This window comes from Notamacropus eugenii, chromosome 1, assembly GCF_028372415.1.
Source record: "Notamacropus eugenii isolate mMacEug1 chromosome 1, mMacEug1.pri_v2, whole genome shotgun sequence".
Lineage (NCBI taxonomy): Eukaryota > Metazoa > Chordata > Mammalia > Diprotodontia > Macropodidae > Notamacropus > Notamacropus eugenii.
Genome location: NC_092872.1, coordinates 269584162 through 269606522, shown reverse-complemented (window position 1 = coordinate 269606522; position 22361 = coordinate 269584162). Strand labels below are relative to the sequence as shown.

General features: G+C 41.6%; 1 protein-coding gene and 1 long non-coding RNA gene across 18 annotated transcripts in view; one reads left to right on the top strand and one right to left on the bottom strand.

The window, feature by feature from the left end:
- ANK3 (ankyrin 3) overlaps positions 1–22361 on the bottom strand; it is a 715857-nt gene that overhangs the window by 99384 nt on the left and 594112 nt on the right. Inside the window, exon 1 of one of the 17 annotated variants that reach the window (XM_072628895.1) lies at positions 712–5224. The exons of the other annotated variants lie outside the window; for them this stretch is intronic. Coding sequence (XP_072484996.1) covers positions 712–727 — 16 coding nt within the window. The 5' untranslated portion in view covers positions 728–5224. Of the gene's footprint in view, positions 1–711; positions 5225–22361 lie in introns of those variants that run through there. 17 annotated transcript variants of the gene reach the window in all.
- LOC140517534 (uncharacterized) lies at positions 161–18572 on the top strand. Its single transcript, XR_011971624.1, has 2 exons — positions 161–437; positions 18178–18572. It is a non-coding gene; the product is annotated as an uncharacterized lncRNA (long non-coding RNA).

The following is a 22361-nucleotide window of genomic DNA, read 5'->3' as shown; positions in this document are numbered from 1 at the left end:
AAAATTAATATTCCATCCAATTACAAGAGTATTTCAAATCCACTGAGAAATGCAAACTTAAATTGCTTTGAAACAACCTTTGAGTTAGGGGGATTAGAGTTCTGCAAACATAAATGCAGCACAACCAAGGGTTAACAGAATGATCTCCTTTGGCCTGTCTACCAATGCATGTCCTTACATCACGCCGAAGTCACATTCCCCAAGTGATAGGGCAAATTTAAAATGGTCCTTTGCCCTTTGGGGAGGTTTCTTAGCCCTGACAAAAAGCAGCACTTCGGCGGGACTACCTTCTTTCCTTCTGTAATCCATCTCCCCCAAACTGCCCCCCGTCCCCTCCAACTCCCTCTCCCTCCTTCTCACTCGCTTTTAAAAGGAGGATAAGAAAGGTTGGCTGGCCGGGAGAGGTTGCGAGGGTTTGCTATTGTGTGGTCTCAAAGGTAAGTGATTCATGGGCTTGGTTTGTCCCATTTTCTTCATTCAGTGGCGTTCAGAATTTCCATTTGCTCAACTGGGAAACGTGGGGAGCGCTGAGCTACCCACTGACTCTAAGTATTTGCGAAGGTCATCAAAACAAAACAAAAGGAAATAAACAGATCCTATCGGCTTGTTAATGGTGATTAAAGGAACTCTTAGGGTTAGACAGTTCGTACACACATTGTAATTGTCACACAAACACCAGACACTAAAAACAACTAAAAAGAAAAACCTTACTCGGTTGCAAAGCCATATTTTCCCCTGGGCTGGGCTAGGAAAACAAGAACCAGCACCAGCACCAGCACCAGCAAAGGCGCTCTCCGGGTGTTTCCAAGGATCCCCACGAGTCCCTTAGGCTGAGGTTTCGAACTGAGCTCCGAACCACCAGGGAATGCCTGAGCCCCGCGGGCTGGGTCACTTTCCACGCCTCCACCACCGGGCTCTCCCCAGCATCGTGGGCTCTTCGCTGGCGCTGGCGGGCTTACACCACCACATCGTTTCCCACACTCCCGAGGTCGGCAGATCGTCCGAATTTCCAACAGAATGAAGTGGGGGGGAAAAAGAAAATGCCAAACATCCGGCAACACTTAATTGTGGCTAAGATCCTTTCTCATCACGCCGTAGACATCCCTTTAAAGCTCCTTCTGATTGGATTAAAAACTTCGTGGGCCAAGTTTGGCTGCCCCCGACCTAAGCACCAGGACGGGAGGCGTTATTTGTATGTAAATGTGCGGAGCGCGCAGCGCAGCGGCCGGATTAGTTTTCCTGTAATTTGATCCGAGGCTACCGAGCTGGGCCTGACATCCACTAGACTGCCCGCCTGAAATCGACCAGACCCACTGGGCAGGGGGCTCCGAGCACAATGCCGGGACAGCCTCCAGGGCGCACGGAAGCCGAGCGAAACGCGAGAGAGGAGAGGGAGACAGAGCGCCTGGGCCGGGGCACTAGGAAGCTACTGTAACTTTGAACTCTCTCCTCTACAGGAGTTGCGGTTATTTATGCTGTCAGGTGGGAAGTGGAAAAAACGGAGAAAGAAACCCACAGAGGCCCTGCCCTGCAGTTGTGAAACAGCGAGGCACGGGAGGGAAAGGCAGCAACCCCACAGCGCCCAGGGACGGGCTTTATAACAACAAAACCTGTAGCAGGAGCTGCTTTTTCAGAAGTCTAGAGAAAAGGGCAGAAAGAATGCATTGATCAGAGTGGGGAAATGAGCCTGTATTTTTTGGACCGTGGCATTTTAGCTCATTAATGGACTTCGAGGTACCTACTGTAATACACACGCACATTCACACAGCCTTAAAGCAGGGAGGAGTAGGTAGGGTGGGGAGGTAAAAGCTTTGTGAGTCTACTACAATGCTGAGACCTTTTTTTTCAATTCTCTTCCCTGCCTCTGGGTGCTGGGTTCCTAGACTACTCCACCCTATCTATACTAGGTTTCCCTGGGGAAAATAGTTGGGCACAAGGGGAAAAGATTTCAATCATTTTTCAAACCTTTTCGGTTCTGAAACTTAGTTACAATGTAAACGTTTTCAAATTCTTTTAGAAGGAGGGGCTTGGAATTGCGACATTCTTTGAGGCGGGGAGTTACAGAAGAAAGGGTGCTGGATTTATGGTCCGAGGAGCTGGATTCAAATGCTGCCTCGGCCTCTTCCTATGGGTGTGACCTCCTAGGACAAGTCATTTAACTTTCCTGGGATCATTTTACTCTTCAGCTAAATAAAATGGGGTGGATTCAATGACCTTTAAGATGACTTCCAGTTCTAAGTCTCAGATCCTATCATCCAATGAGCTCTCTTGGCCCTGTTAGTCTGGCTTATGGAACAGTGAATTTGTATTATTAATAAGGTATGCAAAGAAACAATTTGCCTCACAAACAACTTTAGATATGTTCATGTTAGAGTCCCTCACTTCATTATAGATGGATCTTTTTCCAGTGGTTTCTGACTCTCCGTGATCCCATTTGGGGTTTTCTTAGCAAAGATACTACAGTGGTTTGCCATTACTTTCTCTAGCTCATTTTACAGATGGAGAAACTGAGGCAAATTGAGGTTCACACAACTAGTGTGTGCCTGAGACTGGACTTGAACTCAGGTCTTCCTGACTCTAGGGCCAGTGCTGTATCCAGTGCACCATCTAGCTGCCCTGGTGATTATTGATAAAGCCCAGCTACAATCAATTTTCCTTGGATTATAGGATTTCAGAGTTGCAAGCAACCTTAGAGATTATGATGTAAAAATCTGTGAAATTAGGGAAAACAAGATTCCCACATATATGGAACAAATTTTCAACTATCGAATAGGTTGTGGAGAGATCACTCAGTTTCCTCATCTATAAAATGAGAATACAGTAAAAATAAAAATACAGTACTTGACAGGACTCATTGATTCATCTATTGACTTTTCTGAGGATCAAATTAGATATCAGTTTAGCCTGGAAGGAATCTTGGAGATGAATTAGTTTAATCCTTTTTTCATAGATGAGGAAATGTGAACTCTAAAAGGTGAGATCTGGGACAGGATCCCACAGGTAGTAAGTAAGACAGCCAAAATTTGAACCTGGGTTTTCTGACTTGAAATTCCTCACTCTTGTTTATTCCACCATCCTGCCTCCTCTGGAATTTAAGTGAAGTATCTATAGAAAACCAGCTTTCAGCCTAAAACAAATAAACAAAGCCTTCTGACATCATCTGAGTATTCATTGTAGATTTCTTCTCCTCTCTGAGGTCTGACTAAGGGTTATTCTTGAACCAGCATTCCACACTGACTTAGCAGGCCTTTCATAGCTCTCAAAGGCTAGGCTCAGGGTAACAAGTCACAAACCACACCCCTCCAGTTGTCAGCTGAAGGCAAGCACGAGCCACCACAGTTTAGAAAACTGGTAAAATGGTCACTACCACCAGCCCAGGGCAACCTTCTAATTTGTGATTGACACATTGATCACTTTTGAAAAGAAACAGCTATGTTACTCTATATGATACATCCAGGGCTCTAAAAAATTATACAAATGGGAAAAGAATAAGATTTCTAAATTCATGAACAAATATATATTAAAAACATGCTGGGCACTGGGCGCTGGACACGGTACTGGATGCTAGGGATGCAAATACAAAAACGAAGCATTCCTTATCCTCAAGTTGCTTACTTTCTACTGTGGGAGACTATATGACTTCTCTGGCTGAAATCCTGTCCTCTATAGCAATCCTTCTCTAACCCCTTTTAATTCCACCTTTTTTTTTATTTTTAAATTATTTCCTAACTATTGGGACCCTTTCACACTATTCTGTACCTAGCTTAAGATAAATATATATATATGTATATACACATCTATATATGTGTATATATGTATACATGTGTGTTTTTTTGTATTCCTAGCTTAGCATAGTGCCTGGCACATAGAAGGCACTTAATAAATTTTTATTGATTGACTGATTGATGTATATAAATATACAAAATAAGTACAAAAAAGTTGAGGGAGAGTCCTAGCAGCTGGAGGAATCAGGAAAGGATTCATGTAGCTGGTGGTTTTCAAGCTTCATTTTGAAGAAAAGTAGAGATGACTCGATCACCACAGATGGCATACTAATTTATTCACAGTATTTATTGAAATATATATTTTGTGTATTTTAATTTATGTTAGTGGACAATGTAGCATAATGGCAATTTCATAATGTTGCACCTGAAGAAATAGATTCTAATAGCTACACTTTCTAGCTGTGTGATCTAGACCAAATCATTTAACCTCTGAGCCTCAGTTTCTTTAAAAATGAGGTAAACTCTCAGTTTACACAGTGAATAGAGCAACAGGCATGAAGTCAGGAGAATCTGAGTAGAAAAGCTGCCTCAGACACTTACTATCTGTGTGACCCTGGGCAAGTCACTTTACCCTGTTTGCCTCAGTTTCTTCATCTGTAAGATGAACTGATAAGGAAATGACAAGCCACTCCAGTATCCTTGCCAAGAAAAGGAGAGTGAAACATGACTGAGACAGTATGGAAGCAACAACAATAAACTTGCTTGCACTCTGCTTATTCCACAAGGGTGCTGTGGGAAAGCCCCCAGACCTGGGGGTTGGTCTGCTTATTGAAATGTAGTCATTTTCAAAGTTGAGACTTTAGGTCATTAGCAAAACCTCATTCACTGCACAATGTGTGTCTGTCCACCAGTGGCCTTGGTTCAGAAGAGAAGGCTCCTCAGTGACAAATTCTTGGAGGGGTGGGGGAGGAGAAAGGCCTTCCAGGGGCAGTGACTCTGTGGGGCAGTATTGATTCAAATATGCTAAACCTTAATCTCCATACTTGACAGGCACATCTGAAAATCCATAGGAAAGGAATTGTGAAAGCTAGACAGAGGTTAGGAGTGGAGGGAGAAGATAAGGGCAGGCTGGAGGATTCTAGAGCAAACTCCCTCCCAACCCTCTATGTGCTGATGGGAACAGAGCCCCTGTGGGCTCTGTGGCCAGCCCCCATCTGTGACCTCTGACCTCCAGAATTGACACAGGGCTTGGCCTTCAAGATCCAGCTAAGATGCCACCTCCTCGCTTTAGTCTGCCCAGATTCTCCTTAACTGAAAGTCTCTTCTCCCTTCTCTCTCTGTCCTAGGGTGCCACCTGGCTTTCTCCTTACCCCTCAGCATGCCCTACTATCATTCCTCACCTCCACCTCATTTATAATCTCTCACTCTTTTCAGGGCTTCATCCAAGTCCTGGATCCTTTCCTGATTCCCCTGATTGTTAGACCTCCCCTGTCCCCGTCACTTGGAATTTATTATCTATAGGTCACATTTTTATATATCCATAAAGCTAGGATCCCCCCCTTTCCCCCAAATCACTTCGGAGTTATTTTGTATATGTTATAATTGTAAAGATCTGTGAATCTGTTATATCCCTAAGCTGAATGTCAGCTCTTTCAGGGCAGGGACTGTCTTTTCTGTGTAGTCCTAGTGCCTGGCACTTGACACCTGCTTGCTGATTGGTCACAGTTCATCAGGATGGCCTCACTGAATGTGAACAACTTAATGTCAGAGGCTGTGTTCTTTTTCATTTCTTTTATCTTGTCATCATTGTGTTCAATACCATTAGGTCATCCCTAAGGTCTCTTCTTGGCAACTAGGTGGTACAGTTGATAGAGCATTGGACTTGGAGTCAGGAAGACCTGAGTTCAAATCTAGCCTCAGACACTTACTAGCTGTGTGACCCAGGGCAAGACACTTCACCCTACTGGCCTCAGTTTCCTCATCTGTAAAATGAGCTGGAGAAGGGAATGGCCAACCACTCCAGTATTTTTGCCAGGGAAACCCCCAATGTGGTCATGATGATTCTGTTCACAGCTGAACACCACCACCAACAGCCCCTCCCTGCTCTCCCAGTCCATCACACCACCAGTTTGACATCTCCTTCTCAGTCTGGGCCTTGTAGCTAACCAGTTCAACTACAACTTGCTCTCTCCCTTTAGTGCATTGCTTATGCCTACCTTGCCAAAATCCAGTCCTGACTTAGCCCCACCATCCACCTTTTCCTTCTACTCTTGCATGGCTGAACTCTGCTGAAGGAAGTCACACAACTGTACTGACTGGTTCCACTACAAATTTATGTTAGCTTAATCTCCTCACAGCAGCTCAGTAATCCCCTTATTCTTCCCTGATTGACTCTCAGGGTACTGGAGCAGAAGCTGTCTTAAACCTTTCTTCCCCCCACTTCTGTCCCTTCTCACCAGAGGACATCTCCTCCTGCTTCCACAGGAGAAGAGAGGTGATTTGTGCTGAGCTATCCCTCCCCCAAGTATTCCCCTCCTGATGCCTCTACATAATCCCTATGTTCTCCTTTTGTGCTCTAGTTCCAAAAAAGAGGTAGCTCCCTCCTTGACAAGTCCTTGATCCCCTCCCCTCCCATCTCTTTTCAGGAATGCTTCTCTTAGAGTATCTCTTCTCTCCTCAATCTTCAGTCCCTCTGTACCGGCTGGAATCTTCCTAACAGGTCTATCTTTCCTCCTTAAAGAACCCTTACTTGGCCCTACCTCGGTCAAATAATCACCTCAGAGATCTCCTTTTCATAGTCATATTCTTTGAAAGGGCATCCATTTCCCCACTTGGCCTTCTCTACTTATGTTAGACTGCGGCCACTTCTAGGTCGATTCCCCACCCACCACTCTGCTACAATGGCTTTATGGAAGAATGCCCTTCTGAAGATGCTTCTTTCCTAGTATATAGGATACTACCTTCTCCTGAGGCCCAGTTCTACTCCCATGTGCTTGACCACTTCTTGGACTCTTAGAGCAAATGGACTTTTGGAGTTGGAGTGAGGAGGATCTGAATTCAAATCCTACTACAGATACTAGCTACAACACATGGCAACATGTCTGAAATAGAACTTAGACTCTTTTTATACTTGTCCCTCCTCTAAACTCTTCCATTTCTTTTTAGATTCAAAATGGAACCATCCTTGACTCCTCTCTCTTGCCCAATAGCCGTTCAAATGGCAAGTTTTGTAAATATTGTCTACTCAGCATCTCTTACATCTCTCCCCCTCTCTCTGCTCCAAACAGCTGCCACCCTGACCTAGGGCCTCATCACTTTTTCAAGCAGGATATTGTTATAACCTCCTAATTGGTGTCCAGTCCTTTCCCATTTCAATCTTTCCTCCCTTGTATCTTTCAGCATCTTCTTGCTCCAGCACAGGTGTGAACATAACACTCTCTTGCCAAAGAATTTTCAATGGATCCCTACTACCGCTAGGATAAACAAGTTTCTCAACTTAAAGGCCTTCATGGTCTGGTTTCTATCTCCCTTTTCCTGACTTTTTCCACATCACTCACTTTCATGCATTTTACTTTTGGGCCAAATCAGCCCAGTTGCATACTCTTCTCCCTTACCTAGAGTTCACTCCCTCCTGCTTCTGTCTTTTAGAACACTTAGCTTCCTTCAGTACTCATGAGAATTGCAACCCCAGCAAGTCACTGAGCTGCTCTGGCCTTGGTTTCATCATCTGCCAAATGGGAGGATTAAACAAGGTGATGTCTGGTGTCCCTTCCAGCTCCCATTCTATGGTTCTCTAATGCATTAGGAGACTGTTCAGTGTCCTCCCTGTGTTACTGTTCTCTTTGCTCCACTTCCCTTTTCTGCTTACAGGGTTTGTCTCCCAGTAGAATGTTGACTCTTTGAAAACAGAGTGTACTTTTCCTTTGTGTCTTGGTATCCTTAGGGCCTGTCTCAAAGTCTTGCGTATAGTAGGCATTTAAGAAATATTTCTGGAGTTGAATTGAATTACCTGAATTAGGAAAACTCAAGAAATAGATATTTTGTATGTAAATAAAGGGAGTTGGTCCATACTAATCTCTAATGTCCCTTCTAACTTGGAAATGCTATGATTCGATGAAATAGTTTTCCAAAATCTTAAAGCTCACTAAAACGTTTCTAGCTCCACAAAATTTAGACTGATTATGTTTACACTTTAACAAGTCCTTTCCCATTTTTTAGTCATTCCTGCTTCCATATGTTACCAACAAGACCCCAACAGAACAAAACAATTAGACACATGGGCACTTCCACAGCTAAGCCCTCCCACCTCATGCTACAAAGTTATCCACGAAAACCAACAAAAAAAAATTCATTATAATAAAAAAAACATGAAGCCTCTGGTCCCATATTTTTTAGATTCACCTTGATTTCTTTGAGGGGGTTATATGCCAAGGGTAATTTTGTTTGTTGTTGTTCATGATTTCAGTCATGTCCAACACTTTGTGACCCCATTTGGGATTTTCTTGGCAAAGATACTGGAGTAGTTTACAATTTCCTTCTCCAGCTCATTTTGCAGATAAGGAAACTGAGGTAGACAGAGTGAAGTGACTTGCCCAGGGTCATACAGCTAATGTCTGAGGCTAGATTTGAGCTCAGGTCTTCCTGACTCCAGGCTGGTACTCTATCTACTGTACCACCTAGGAGCCTCTAATTTTGTTTACGTTAACTTGGAATATTGCATGGCTATCTATGATATCCATAGCCATTCAACACATATCAGCCTAGTAACCCACGTGGGCAAAACAAAGTGGATTGAGGTTATAAATTACTCAGATTTAGGACAGATGGACTATTGAGTCAAACCATCAGAATATATGTATAATATATATGTAAAATTCCATAATGTATGCATACATATAAATATATAGTGTATATTTTTCTTGGATAGGCTCTAGCATTAGACACAGTACTGGTCCAAGTTTAACAGAAGGAGTTTGTTCTGTTTGTATCTGGGAAACTATGCCAGTCTTTTAATAATCCCAAATTAGTCCCTAAACAAAACCAAAAATAATCTAACAAAACAAAGCAAAAGAAATACTTTTTAAACTCATTGTTCTCATGATGTAGTATGTATGGCTGCAAAACACAAGACATTATGATCAAAAGTACAGGTGACCCCAAAGGCAATGGGGGTAAGAGTGGTGGGCTAGCCTAAGGAGTACTTGCAACCAAACTGGCACAGAAGTGATTTAAAAGGTTGACCATCAAAGGAATGTGGGCCTGGTAAGTCTGTGGATTAGCTTTGTAAATGAAATAAGGGAAAGATCATAGATGGGTAGTCTCAGTGTTTCACTAGGAGCCTTCAACATTGAAGGGTCTGTTGAAGAGCCTCCAGTTTATTGGGAAGATCCAGTATGGAGAAATTATGCAAAGACGGCTAAAAATCCTATAGGATGAGAAGACAAGGATGGATTGATATCTGTGTGAGTGAAGGAGTCAAGGTACCTGTGGGCTCAAGTTGGACTGAACCTGAGAGGTCATCTAGTTCAACCTCCTCATTTTACAAATGAGGGAACTGAGGCCCAGAAAGGTCCAATCATTTGCATCACAATGGGAGGTAAGCAGCAAATCTAAAATTAGAACCTTGATTCTCTGACTCCAAATTCTGAGCTGCTTCTATAATATCTAGATGTTGCCTGAGAACATCTCCTTGATGGATGTATGTACCAAGCTGTCCTTGTCTATTTCTCATGCCTGACTAAAGATTCTTCTTCTGCTGGAGAAATAAATGAAATGGTTTGTTTCATTTAAAAGTGTATTTCACACTCTAATTCCTCCTTCCTTTTTTTTTCTAACTTTGGAAAGAACCTGTGATGGGTTCCAGGCGGTTGTCTAAGGACCTTTTTAATCCTATGATTTCTTTCTTACTTCCTGAATCCCATGACATCAGGACATCCTAGTCTTTTAAGGGTAGACAGAAATCTGTGTTGGTGAACTGAATGACTTACTGAAATAATTAATCACATCCATTTTCAGTTACAATTACCAATAGGCCTAAGCATGCGAGCATGATATTTGGGGGTAGTCTGAAATACAACACAAATGGTGGGCAGAGGCCAGGTAGAGAGCTTGATGTGAAATCAGAGGACTGGGGTTCCAGTCCAGGTTCTGTGATGACCATCTGTGTGACCAACTTTGGGGAAGTTATTTACCCTTCTGGTCCTTTGTGTAACGAAGGAATTGGGAGTGAAAACAACCTCTAAGGTCTCTTCTTGCTCTAAATTTATGTTGCTGTCATAGCTACAATTATGTTTATTTGAGATGAGAAAGGAAAATAAGAATTACTATCTCTGTACTCAAGTGACTTGGGGACAATCTTTATCCTGTTATAATTAACAGGATCACAGGCTTAGAACTAGAAGGAATTCTAAAGGTCCATTCTGGTGCAACAAGCTTGCCTCCCCAGAGAGATGGAGTGACTTGCCCAGATCATCGTCCCTAGTAGATGGTCAAGAGAGTAGAGGAAGATTTTGAATTCAGGTCCTTTGACTCCAAGTTCAGGGTGATCTTTTCACTGAACTATGTTGCTAACTAAGCAGAAAAAAAAAACTCAACCATTTTCTGTCCTTAGTTTCAATTGTCAAGTGCCTGTGACATGTACGACACCTTACTGGGCAACAAGATACAAAGGCAAGGACTTTTTATTCTAGCATAGGGTTACAATGTGTATCTAAGTGAGTAAACACATAGCATATACAAAGTATTAACATTTCTGAAAGGGGAAGAGATCTAGAAAGACCTTGTGTAGGAGGTACCATGAAGAAAACAAGGTGTTCTAACCAAGGGGAATTAATGATGGAGAGCATTCCATACATGGGAGATCACTTGTACAAGGCATGCAGGAGGACACCTCTGGAGAAAAGCTAGCAGGCCAGAAGGACAATTATTTCAAACAAGATTGCAGTTGTGAAGGGGTTTAAATTCTTTGTCTCCTACCCCAAGACAAAAGGACCAAGAACCAAAACTAAAAAAATTCCTGAACTTCTTCTAGCTCAATGGTTTCCAGCCATTTTGTTTGAGGACTTAGTATTCAGTTAAGAAAATATATGATGAAAAAAAGTTACCATGAATTCAATAATGCTTTTAAATGAATATGTATTTTATTGATCACAACAACATCTACATACATTTGAAAAATCATCATACATAGATGTGTGAGATACAAGTTATTCTTGCTTATTGATTATACTGTCATAGTGTATATTTTGTTGGAGCAAAAGAAGGATCCGAATGACAATTCTTGGTGGGCACATGACTTTCTGGATGATATACAATACTTCCCTGATCCACCCAGGCCTTTCTGACCACTGACTGTGAGTTACCGTTTATAGCCTACATTCTGGAAAGGTAGATTGAAGAGATGATACAAAGCAAAGGCAACACATGTATAATTCAGGTAGCAGATTTCTGAAGCAATAATATGCTGCAAAGATGAGCAAGGCTTAGGGCTATCTCTTGGGAAAGTTAAGTGGCTACTTGCAAAATTCTTCAAGCTTCTGAATACTGTTAGGAATTGTGGGTCACCATATTCATAGGATAGTTGGATTTAGAGCTAGAAGGGATTTTAGCAATCCAAATTCTTCATTTTCCAGATGGGGAAACTGAGCACAGAGTGACTTGCCCAAAGTCACACAGTTGGTAAACCAGGATTCAAAACCCTGACTTCAAGTGAAATGTTCTTTCTGCTTTCTTGACCTAGGTCAGACACCATCAGGAGGGAGGGAGAGAAGTAAAGAGTAAGGGGGTAGGGGGAAGCAGCAGGATAGGAAGCCATGCTCCAATTTGCCAGAACTACTCATTCTTGACTCGTTCCTTTGAAGCAGGTCATGTTGGAGGATCTTCCTTAGGGTGAAGCTTCATTAGGATGCTTAAAGGCTTGCTACTGACTAAGGAATATGTTTCAAGTGGTGACTTTGGTCTGACAAAGGAAGCACTCCCAGGCACCGTCCCAGGAAGATTCCCTTCTTCCTTCCATCCAAAAAGCTTGAAAAGAAAGGAAGGAACTTGGAGGCAAGAGGTCACAGAGCTAGAAGGAAACAGTGTGGTCATTTCCAATGAGAAAGGAAGACTCTCTATGTGGCCTAGAACCTGCAGTGGCTCATGCGCTCTTGAAGGGGCTAGCCCATCAATGAATATTATCTAGAGATACTGATGGATGCTACACATAGAATTAAGGCTCCTTGATGACTCTGAGGCTCTTCATTCATTTGGAAGCTAGAAGGGATCTCACAGGTCATTGGGTTCAATCCCGCCATTTTGGAGATGAGGGCAGGGACTGTTTTTCATTTTGTCTCTGAATCCCCCTCAAATAGCACAGTTACCTGACACACAGTTGGTGCTTAATGAATAAATACTGCTGGGACTGAAGTGGGCCTGCTATTTTCCAAACAGCCAAGTGCATATTAAAATGCTAACTTTGGCTGAGTAGTAGTAATATGAATCATGCATGCCCAGTGCCCAGCCCCCAGTAATCACTTTATAATGTTTGTGGATGGATGGATGGTTGGATGCTCGAGTGAGGCAACAACACAGCCACTCAGAGGTGAATTAGAAACATTTCTGTTGGACATTTTGGAAAGAATAAAAGGAGGAATGTTTTTACAAAGTCCCCCTCCCTCTTCTTTTCTGCCCTCTGGTCTGGTTCTAAGGCAGACAGAGCTGGTTTGCATTTTGATATCCTATCTTCTGGAACACCTTGTCATCATCCTAATGATGGACATTTCAAGAATGCTTTAGGCTTGCAAGGTGCTCGGTTCACAACAAGTTTGTGAGGTAGATAGTGCAAGTATGGTAATCTCTAGAACTGAATTCTTTGAGTGGTTAAGGGTCACACAGTGATTAAGCATTAAAGCTATAAACCAAACCCAGGTCTTTGGGTTCTAAGACTCATTTGAAGATGAACTTCTGACTCTTATTACCACCCTATGAAATTTGATTCAGTTCCACGAGTATTTATTAAGGACCTCATCTGTGCCAGGCAGTGTGTAGGCAGCAGGCAATATCAAAATGCCCTGCTCTCCTTACATTCTAGTGGGCTAAACACAACCAAAATCAATCCAACACACAGATAACATAATTTGTGGGGATGAAGAGAGCACAGATCTAATGTAAAGGCAGTTTGTGAACAGCAGAACCAGGATTCTATGGAGTACAATGGGAGGGTAGGAAAGAGTCAGTTAGGGACATTGGAGGAAGGAGAATGTTCCCGTGGATGGCTATGAGGGAACAAGAGGGTACTGGTCAGGCAAGGGTAAGCTACCACTCAGCATCACAGGCATGGGCACAAAGCCATGTGGGTACATTTAACTTCGGCTACGTATGTGGTGACACTCCCTCTATGTCTTAGAAGTTCCACTTCATGAATTTTTGTGACCTTTAACATTCACTATCTGATAGCCAACCACTGGAAATTAGCAAGGCTTATCCTTGAACAATGGGCACAGGGCTCCATATTCCTGGCCTTTCTAGCTTGATATATCCTGCCACAGCTTGTGTTTCATTGATTTTAAGAACTCAGGGTTACCTCTAAAACTCTTGGAGGCCTTGGCTTTAACTTTTGATTTTCCTAATAAAAATAATGCTACATTTAGAGAACATAGGATAGAAGAGAATTTTGTAGTAATTCTAACTCTCTCATGTAGAGACGTGGAAAGTGAGACCCAGAGAGGGGAAGTAATTGGTTCTAGGTTTGTTGTTGAGTTATTTCAGTTGTGTCCGATTCTATGACCCTATTTAGGGTTTTCTTGGCAGATACTGGAGGAGTCTGCCATTTCCTTTTCCAGCTCAATTTACAGATTAGGAAACTGAGGCAAATAGGATTAAGTGACTTAATCCTGGGTCACACAGTCTGAGGCTGGCTATATAGATAGATAAATGGATTGATATAGACAGATATAGATAGATGAGTATATATTATTTGTGTGGATATCTGCAGGGGTCATAGATAAGGGCGGCAAATGGAAAAAGCACTGGACTTGGCATTAATGAAAACCGGGATTCAGATTCCATCTTTAACACTTACTAGATATCAATCAATCAATCAGCATACATTTATTAATGCTAGGCATTGTCCTAGGTGGGGTGTGGGGTGCAGTGACAGACACTGAGATAAAATGAACACTCCTCACCCGCAAGGATCTTAAAGTCTATCTGGGGAAACAATCATTACACTTATAAGTGCATATAAAATATGCTCAAAACAAAACAAAACTAATGGATTTTTGAGCTCATTCATTTGGAAATTCTCTTCAGTCATTCCAGTGGCAGCCTAGCTCTGCCTGGGCCCCTTTGTGACTTTTGTCTATGTTCATACCCATCACGGAGGCCTAGTCCAATGCCTCTCTGTGGCCTGCTGGCCCTTTGTGTTCTCAAAGGTGATGCCAGCAAAATATTCTTTCTGACAGGTTCTACCATGCAGGAAAGGCTTTTAAAATGGCGCTAAGGCCAGCCTGAGACCACTTGCCAAGGACCTTGCAGGGAACCTGTAGTCTGGCCAAAAGACTGGCCACTTGGTGATGAACTCTTTTTGACCGGGAAAACCCATGTAATAAAGAAAATTAAATAGAAAATAAAGAGTAATTTTGATGAAGTTGAGAATAGTTAAGACATTATTAACCAGGGGCTGGGGTAATGGGATCATAGACAAATTCACCTCACCTTTCAGAGCCTCATCTATAATATAGGGATTTGTTTGCTCATCTGTAATACAGGGATAATGGTATCTAGTACCTACCTCTCAGGGTTGTTGGGATCAGAATTAGATGATGTATATATACCAAGTGTTTTGGAAACTTAAAAATGCTGTATCAGCCATCAGAAGTGTTAACGTGATAGTAAGAGGCAGCATGATAGAGAACCAGCTTTGGAGTGGAGACCTTGGCCCAGTGACCCTATCTTGTCATTCCATCTCGTAATGCCCCAGGAGGGTCTCTAAGAAGATGGAGTCTGGAAAGCAGGGGCTGACCTACAACGGTGAGGCAGTTAGCTCTAACAATGACACTGCGAGCCCAAGCCAAAAATATAAGACACTGTATAACCTCTAGTGCACCCAGTGCAGCTGGGTCAGAACGCCCAGGAGGCATTTTCTTAGTCTGTGTCAACATGGCTCAGAAGGGTGTGGTGGCCTTGTAGAAAATCCAGGGACATGTTCTGTCCGGAGCAGCCTACACACCCTTCTGAGTGTTCCAGGACCGTCCCTTCTATTTTGCCCTATTTTCCTCTTGTTTCAGAGGTGTCTAAATGGGCAGCCATGTGGACTGGGAGAGTTTGGAAAACTGTACTCCCCTTGGTATGGTCAGTAGAATCCTATACTTCTACTCTATCAAATCCCCTCCCTGACATATACATACACCATACACATACACACATATACACACTCACACCACACACACGTATATACATACCACAAATATATACGTATATCACATACATATATAACACCATACACAACACACATATATATGCACACCATGCACATATACACATACATACCACACAATGTGCAACACATACACATATTACATATACATATACATATGCAATGTACACATATATACACCACATATATACCACACACAGACACTATACATATACACACAGATATATATATATGTATATACATATATCACACGCATACACATACCCACATATACTCACACCACACACACATACACACACAAATACACACACACATACATACACACAAATATACCAGCACTTCTTTCCTCCCCACATTAATTCCATTAAAGTCTTTAGCCACAGCAGCAGATCTGTTCTATTCTTTGCTCTTAAGCCCTGCCCTGTTCCCTGTGACCAGCAAGGCTGGCTGACTTTTTAAAAACTCTGTAGCAATTTATTGCCATAAAGTCCAGGCTAGATAGAGTTTCTAAAGTCAGCAAGCATGACTCAGGTTTGGAACTCTTCCAGGCTTAGGAAGAACAAAGGCATCCGTGGTTCTCTTCCTAGTTGGGTGCATAAACAAACCTGACCACCTCTCCCCCCTAAAAAAAGAGAGAGGCGTTAAGGAGTCTTTCCTGGGCTTACTGAATCTGGATAGAATGAAGCATATTTGGGATAGACAGTGACTGGCCAATACACTTTAATTCTGACCCAGAAAGCTCCCCTGGGCATTGGCCAGAGATTGTCCCTTTGTGTTCTGTCAATCTGTCAATCATCTCATATTTCCTTTGTATACTTTTTGTATATGTTTATTTCTGTACATGTTGCCTCCCCCACCAGAAGGGGAGCTCCTTGAGGGCACTGAATGGTTTGTTTTTGTCTCTGAATCCATGCTGACAGACATTTATTATGCATCTCCTTTGTACTGGTCTCTGTGCCGGCCAGGTGTAGACCTCAGTATTCCCAAGTATCTTGAATGATCACCTGCTGGGAATCCCCTGCATGTAGCAGAATTCCTGGCATATAAAAGGCACTTAATAAATGTTCACAGATTGATTGGTTGATTAACTGAAATGAGCCCAAGTAAAGAGAAGCAAGCCAGCTACTTAAGACTTTCACATGACTCGCAATCTAGGCCACTTGGGATTTATTTTAAAATGAAGGCCAGACAATGAATTAATTACCACCCCCAAATTGGTCCTATACTGTCAGTAACTCAGAGCTCAGGGACTAACAGGCAGTTTTCCAGTTGGAAGGGGCGTCGAGGCCATCTGATCCCCCCGACTGGCCTTCCTGTTTTGTCCCCACCCTGCAGCTGCAGCAGGTGTTAAGAACCTTTTTTTTTTTTTTTAATATATCTTGGACCCCTTGTCAGCATAATGCTTTGAAATACACAAGATTCCAATAAAGGTAACAAAAAATTAGTGAAAATGAAGAATTTTTTTTCCCCATCCACGTATATAGCCTCCTTGAAATCTAAGGGGTCCATGGATGCAAGGTTAAGAACCCATGATCTATATATTCCCTCTGCAGTTCAGCATGGTTTATCAAAGAAGGTTTGTCTTAGAGTCAGGAAGGCTCTTGGGTTTGATTTCCAGATTAAACACTTATTAGTTGTATGGCTCAATGGGAGAGGTATTGCCCACATGTGGTGAGGACCTCCAGGTACCCCTGTGTGTGAATAATATTATACTGACTCTATCAAGCCCTAGAATATTACACAGATTCCTCAGTAAAAACATGACTGCACAAAAGAGCTTGGTCTAATAAGCCATTTGCAAGAAACTAAATGGATGAAAATGTCTGTTTTCTAGACTAAGACATGCACTTGGATGCCTACTTAATTCATCAGTTTCTCTGTCTTCCAGAGGCACTGCAGGTGTACAATGAGTTGGTCCCCAAATTGAACAGGATCCAGAAGAGTGGGCTGGACAGCACTTGGGAAGTTATACTGTATTTTTAATGGTCTCAAACTACTTATTGATACAATGCACGATTATTTCAACAGAAATGTGTTCCCAGTGATGCCCTATAGTTGTGAATCTTGGAAAAATTGTAGAGGAATCCACATTGCTAATGACACAAAGGGAAATGATGAGATACATGGTGGGCAGGTGTAGGCTGAAGCAAATTTCAGGAATGACCTTTGTGCAAGAAATGAGGTAGATATACATATACATATACACATACGTATGTATGTATGTATGTATAATCAGTAAAGACGTTCTGGTCATGAGCACAAGGTTGGGTATAGAGAGACAAATCAAATGTTACCCAGGTGCTCATAGAATAAATAAATAAATGTGTGTGTACATATGTGTGTATATATATATATATATATGTGTGTGTATGTGTGTGTGTGTGTATGTGCACGTATATATGTATAACAAGGTCTCAAATACATTGGATAGATCTTAGATGGAAGATTTGTGATAGAAAACAGGCAATAATCATACAGAATGAGAAAGCATGGGTCTATTAGGATCTGTGCTGATGGAGGGAAAGCTCCTATCAGTGAGGTCACAGATCCACTGAAGAGAATCTGTACAGAGAAATACCATCTTATTCTCTGACTGTTTAGTGGTACTTAGCACCACTAATATAGTAAGCATTTATTGAGTGCCTACTATGAACAAAACGTTCAGTGCTGGGGATAAAAAGATAGAAGACAACACTGGTTGATTAACAAGGACAGTGTCTTGTTCATCAGTTGCTTAATGTGCTGATAAAGCATACCTACATTTGGTCTCTCTAATCAGTAAATACTTGTTGGCAAGGATGTGGTCTTTTTATTTCTTTTGGATCCCATTCACTACCTAACATACATATTTGAAATATCCTCACTTGCTAATTCCTACTTTGGTAGCTTTGGAAAATATCATGGTGGTTGGGGGTGGGAGTGATGTCATCTGATAACTGAGCAGATGACTTACTATCCATTTCTGGTAATTCATTAGCACAATGCCTTTGCATATAGTAAGCACTTAGTAAATATTTTATTCATCCATTCATTCAGGCACAAATATTACCACTGAAGGCCTCCAGAAAGCATTGCTAATGATGACAAAGTCTTGGGCAAGAAATCTGAAGACCTTCAGGGCACAAGTGGTTTTTTTCATTATTGATGCCCACTGAAAGCTTCAAAAGAGAAAGGAAGTTTGGTAAGTCAAGAGCTGATAGAGAAGATGTTGTTTGGGGATGGGATTTGAATATCTGGACTCTGATTTCAAAGGTAGGAATGCTAGGTATCTGGTCAGCAATAGAGTGCTCTTGGCAAGAGCTGCTGAGAATGTATTTGTCCAGAGTCATAGAACTCTAATCAAAATAGCTTTCAGCTGAAAAGGAAAGGGAAAAGGGAACACTACCTACATTTGTCCAACAAGCTCCAGATGATAGAGAGTAGCTATGATGCTCAAAGAGTAGTAACAGACACCCCCAAACTCACAGGAGACAAAATACAAGGAAGAAGTCAGGAGTTACCCCCACAGTCTCAGAAATCTTTACCCGCATGCATCAAGTATGGATTAAAAATCATGGTAAATGAGAGATCTTCGTTGACATCATTCTGACTTGATAGGATAAGATGTCAGACTGGTATGGATGACCTGTAATGTTCTTGAGAATAATTTTCTTTACAAGCCACACTATGGCTGTATCTTTACCTGAGTTGGTCAGGGTGCATTGATAATAATCAGAAGGGTGGGAAAGGAGGCAAGGGGGTGGGAGTCCAGTGTGTTTGTTCCATTTGTGACTAAGAAATGAGAGTTTTTCATATAACCGTAGACTGAACCAGCTGGGGGACATGAAGGCTGTTTCTCACAGTTGGTGAGAACATTTCCCACACTGAACATGTGATGTCACTTTCTCAAACATTCATGTAAAATACACATCATTTTTTTGAAATCAGGACTGTCCTAGAAAACCTGTGAGATTTGGTCCCAAGGAGAAACAGAAGGTTCCCTGTTCAAAAATAACTCCCTCACACATTTCTGGGACTGGGAACTGATTTAGGTTAACAAATCCCACTTTCAGAAGATAACTGCAGGGGTGGGGGAAAGGGGAGAGGGATTATCACATGCACCTCAGTGAGTTAGCTGAAATCAGCCACATTGAAAAGGAAATTAGAGTAGGCAGAGGGAAAGTAGAGAACTGTGCTAGGATAGGTCATATTTCTTTTTTGTGACCCTCATTTTGTGGGTTTTTCATGCCAGCTTCTCTATCTTTATTATGGACCCTCATAGATTTTGCTGGAAACTATGCCAACTCTTGGACCTGTTCCACCTTTTCCTTCTTCACCTCTCCATCCCATCCTACAATGGCAATGGTCTCCAATATCTCAACGTTACCATCACAGTTTTATGATCAGAAGTTATATTATGCCTTAAGCATAATAAATATGTTGGTCCTAGTGTCCAACATACAGGATCCCAGAGTGAGGAGATAGCATGGAATGAGTGGAAACAATATTGGATTTGGACTTAGAGTACCTATGTTCTCTGAAGACAGAAGGTGGGACTACTCAGTTTTTACTGTGCTTCTGTCTTCTTGACAAAAGAGAAAGGCATTTGTCTGGAAAGTACAAAACAAAGATGGCAAAGAGGGAAATGATACCTAAGAGAAGTTGGGGCTTAATAGAACAACCTCACTAAGTTTAAGTCACTGGCTCAGATGAACTACCTTGGGCATTGAAAGAAATGGAGAATGTGACTGTTGAACTGCTGTTGAGTGACCTTTGAAAAATTAGGGATACCTGAATGACAAATGTGGTTGTGATTTTCAAAAAAGGGAAGAGAATGGTGCCTACAAACTATAGGCCAGTGAGTTTGGATTTGATTCCTAGTAAAATTATGGAATGTGATTAAAGAGATGGTCGATAAAAATCTAAAAAAGGAAGCAGTGATCACAAGGAGCCAAGATGTCAAGAACAGGTCATGCCAAACTAACCTGATTTTGTTTTTTGAAGGGGTTATGGGACAGGTAAATCAGGGGAATGTTTACCTAGATTTTTTTTTTTAGCAAAGTATGACAAAGTCTCCCATGGTATTCTTCTGGAAAAGATAGAAATATGGGCTAGATCAGGGGTGAGGAACCTGTAGCCTCAAGGTCACATGTGGCCCTCTAGGTCGTCTAGTGTGGCTCTTTGACTGAATCCAAACTTCATGGAATAAATCAACTTAATAAAAGGATTTGTTCTGTAAAACTTGGAATCAGTCAAAAGGCCACACTCAAGGACCTAGAAGGCCACATGTGGCCTCGAGGCCACAGGTTTCTCACCCCTTGGCTAGATGATAGAACAGTTAGGTGAACTAGACCTGGTTGAACGGTAGAACTTAAAATGTATTTATTAATAGTTGCTTGGAAGGAGATGTCTCAACCCTGAGCTACGTCTTTAGGCAAAATAGGGATGATTGCTTATTAAGTATATTGTAGAGGAATTCTTGTGCAGGTAAAGACTGGATTAAGATGACCAATGAATTTCCTTCCAACTCTGAGATTAAGCATCTCTCCTCCTACTGAGGCCAATAAAGTTTTTCATGAGGTGAAGAATTATGTCTAACATTGATACCATTTTGTGTGTACTACAGTTGACTTGCTACATTACTCATTATGCCTCATTTGTCATTACTGAGATCTTTGTTAGCTGAAATAACATTTTCTTGAGAAATGAATCAAATTGTTTTTTAACTTATATGAGTCTCAGTTTCCTTATCTGGACAATGAAGGAAATGGACTATTATGTACCTCCCAGTTCTAAAGTTCTGTACCTTTCCGCCTGGAATGAAATGTTATTTGTTGATTCATGAATTTATTTCCTTTATACATTTCATTATTTTAAAGCAAAGACTATAATGATCAAATCTGACCCTGAATAAGAGATATGGGAATGTACTTCCTTCCCTTCTGTCAAGAAGATTGTGGAACACTGAACATACTATTTGACTCAGTTGATGTGCTGATTAGGTTTGCTGAACTGTTTTTCTGGCTTTAAAAAAAAAATCTTTATTATAAAGAATAATGGTTCCCTGGGTCAGTAAGGGAGAGATATTGGGAAATGAAGGGGGATATAAAGGCAAGAAATAGCAATAATATTTTTTAAAGGAAAGATTGAAATCATATTTTGCCCAAATTAGTCACCAGACTCAGTTTTTATTTTAAATTAATATTTATATGTTTACTATTTTTCTTGTCTAGAGTTTCTTCCCTAAGTACACTGAAAAATGGTTATTTTCCCCAACAACTTGGGATGCCTCTTACTGGTGATAATAATAACAGGGGCCATTTATGTAGCATCTTAATTTTAGGGTTTGTACATATTCCAGTAGGCTAATCCCTTACCAACTCTGGTGAATATTCTCTCAGTATGGGGCTGCTAGGATACTCACTTCAACTTTGGTAAGGACTCACTAGTTACCTGAGCTTTCTGGGCTGTTGCACTATCCAACTCACTAGAACCACCACAGGCACATGATTTGGGCAAATCCCATGAAGGGGGCCATCACATCAAATGGATGAGAAAACAAAAACTACCATGACAGTCATAGGCTCCTTTGGCACTTAAGTATTCGAAATGATTTGTTTGGGAGTTTGAATTGTTTTAGAATTACTGACTCCTGGAATCTAGAATCAGAAGCAGTTTGATTCTGACCGTTCAAGGATTTCTCTATGAAACAACAGCTATAGGTTACAGGCTAGGATGGGCTATATGAAAGATGGATTGTAATATGCTGGCCAGATGGCTTCAACTTTATGATTTGCAAGCAGAGTGAAAGAAAACTATTTCTAGCCCAGGAGTTAAATGAATTATATCCTCAATGAGTAGAGTAAGTACAGGAGAAGAAACACCAACCCTAGAGTCAGAGATTTGGGTTCAAAACTCCCTGTGGAAACTTACTACCTGTATGACCTCAGGTAAGTCACTGAACTTCCCTTGGCCTCAGTTTTCTTGTTCATAAAAGGAGAGGGCTGGACCAGATACCATTGGAGATCCCTTTCAGCTCTTGTCTTAGGAACCTAAAACCCTAAACAGAGTTGGGGAAAGTACACTTGATGTAGAGGTCTGGCTCTGCCACATATTGGCAGGAGGAGCAAACTTTAGCGAGTCACTTAGTTTCTGTCCCTCAGTTTACTTATCTGGAAAATGGAGCTAACCATACTTCTACTAACTCATAAAGTTGTTAGTATCTAAGACAATAAAGTACT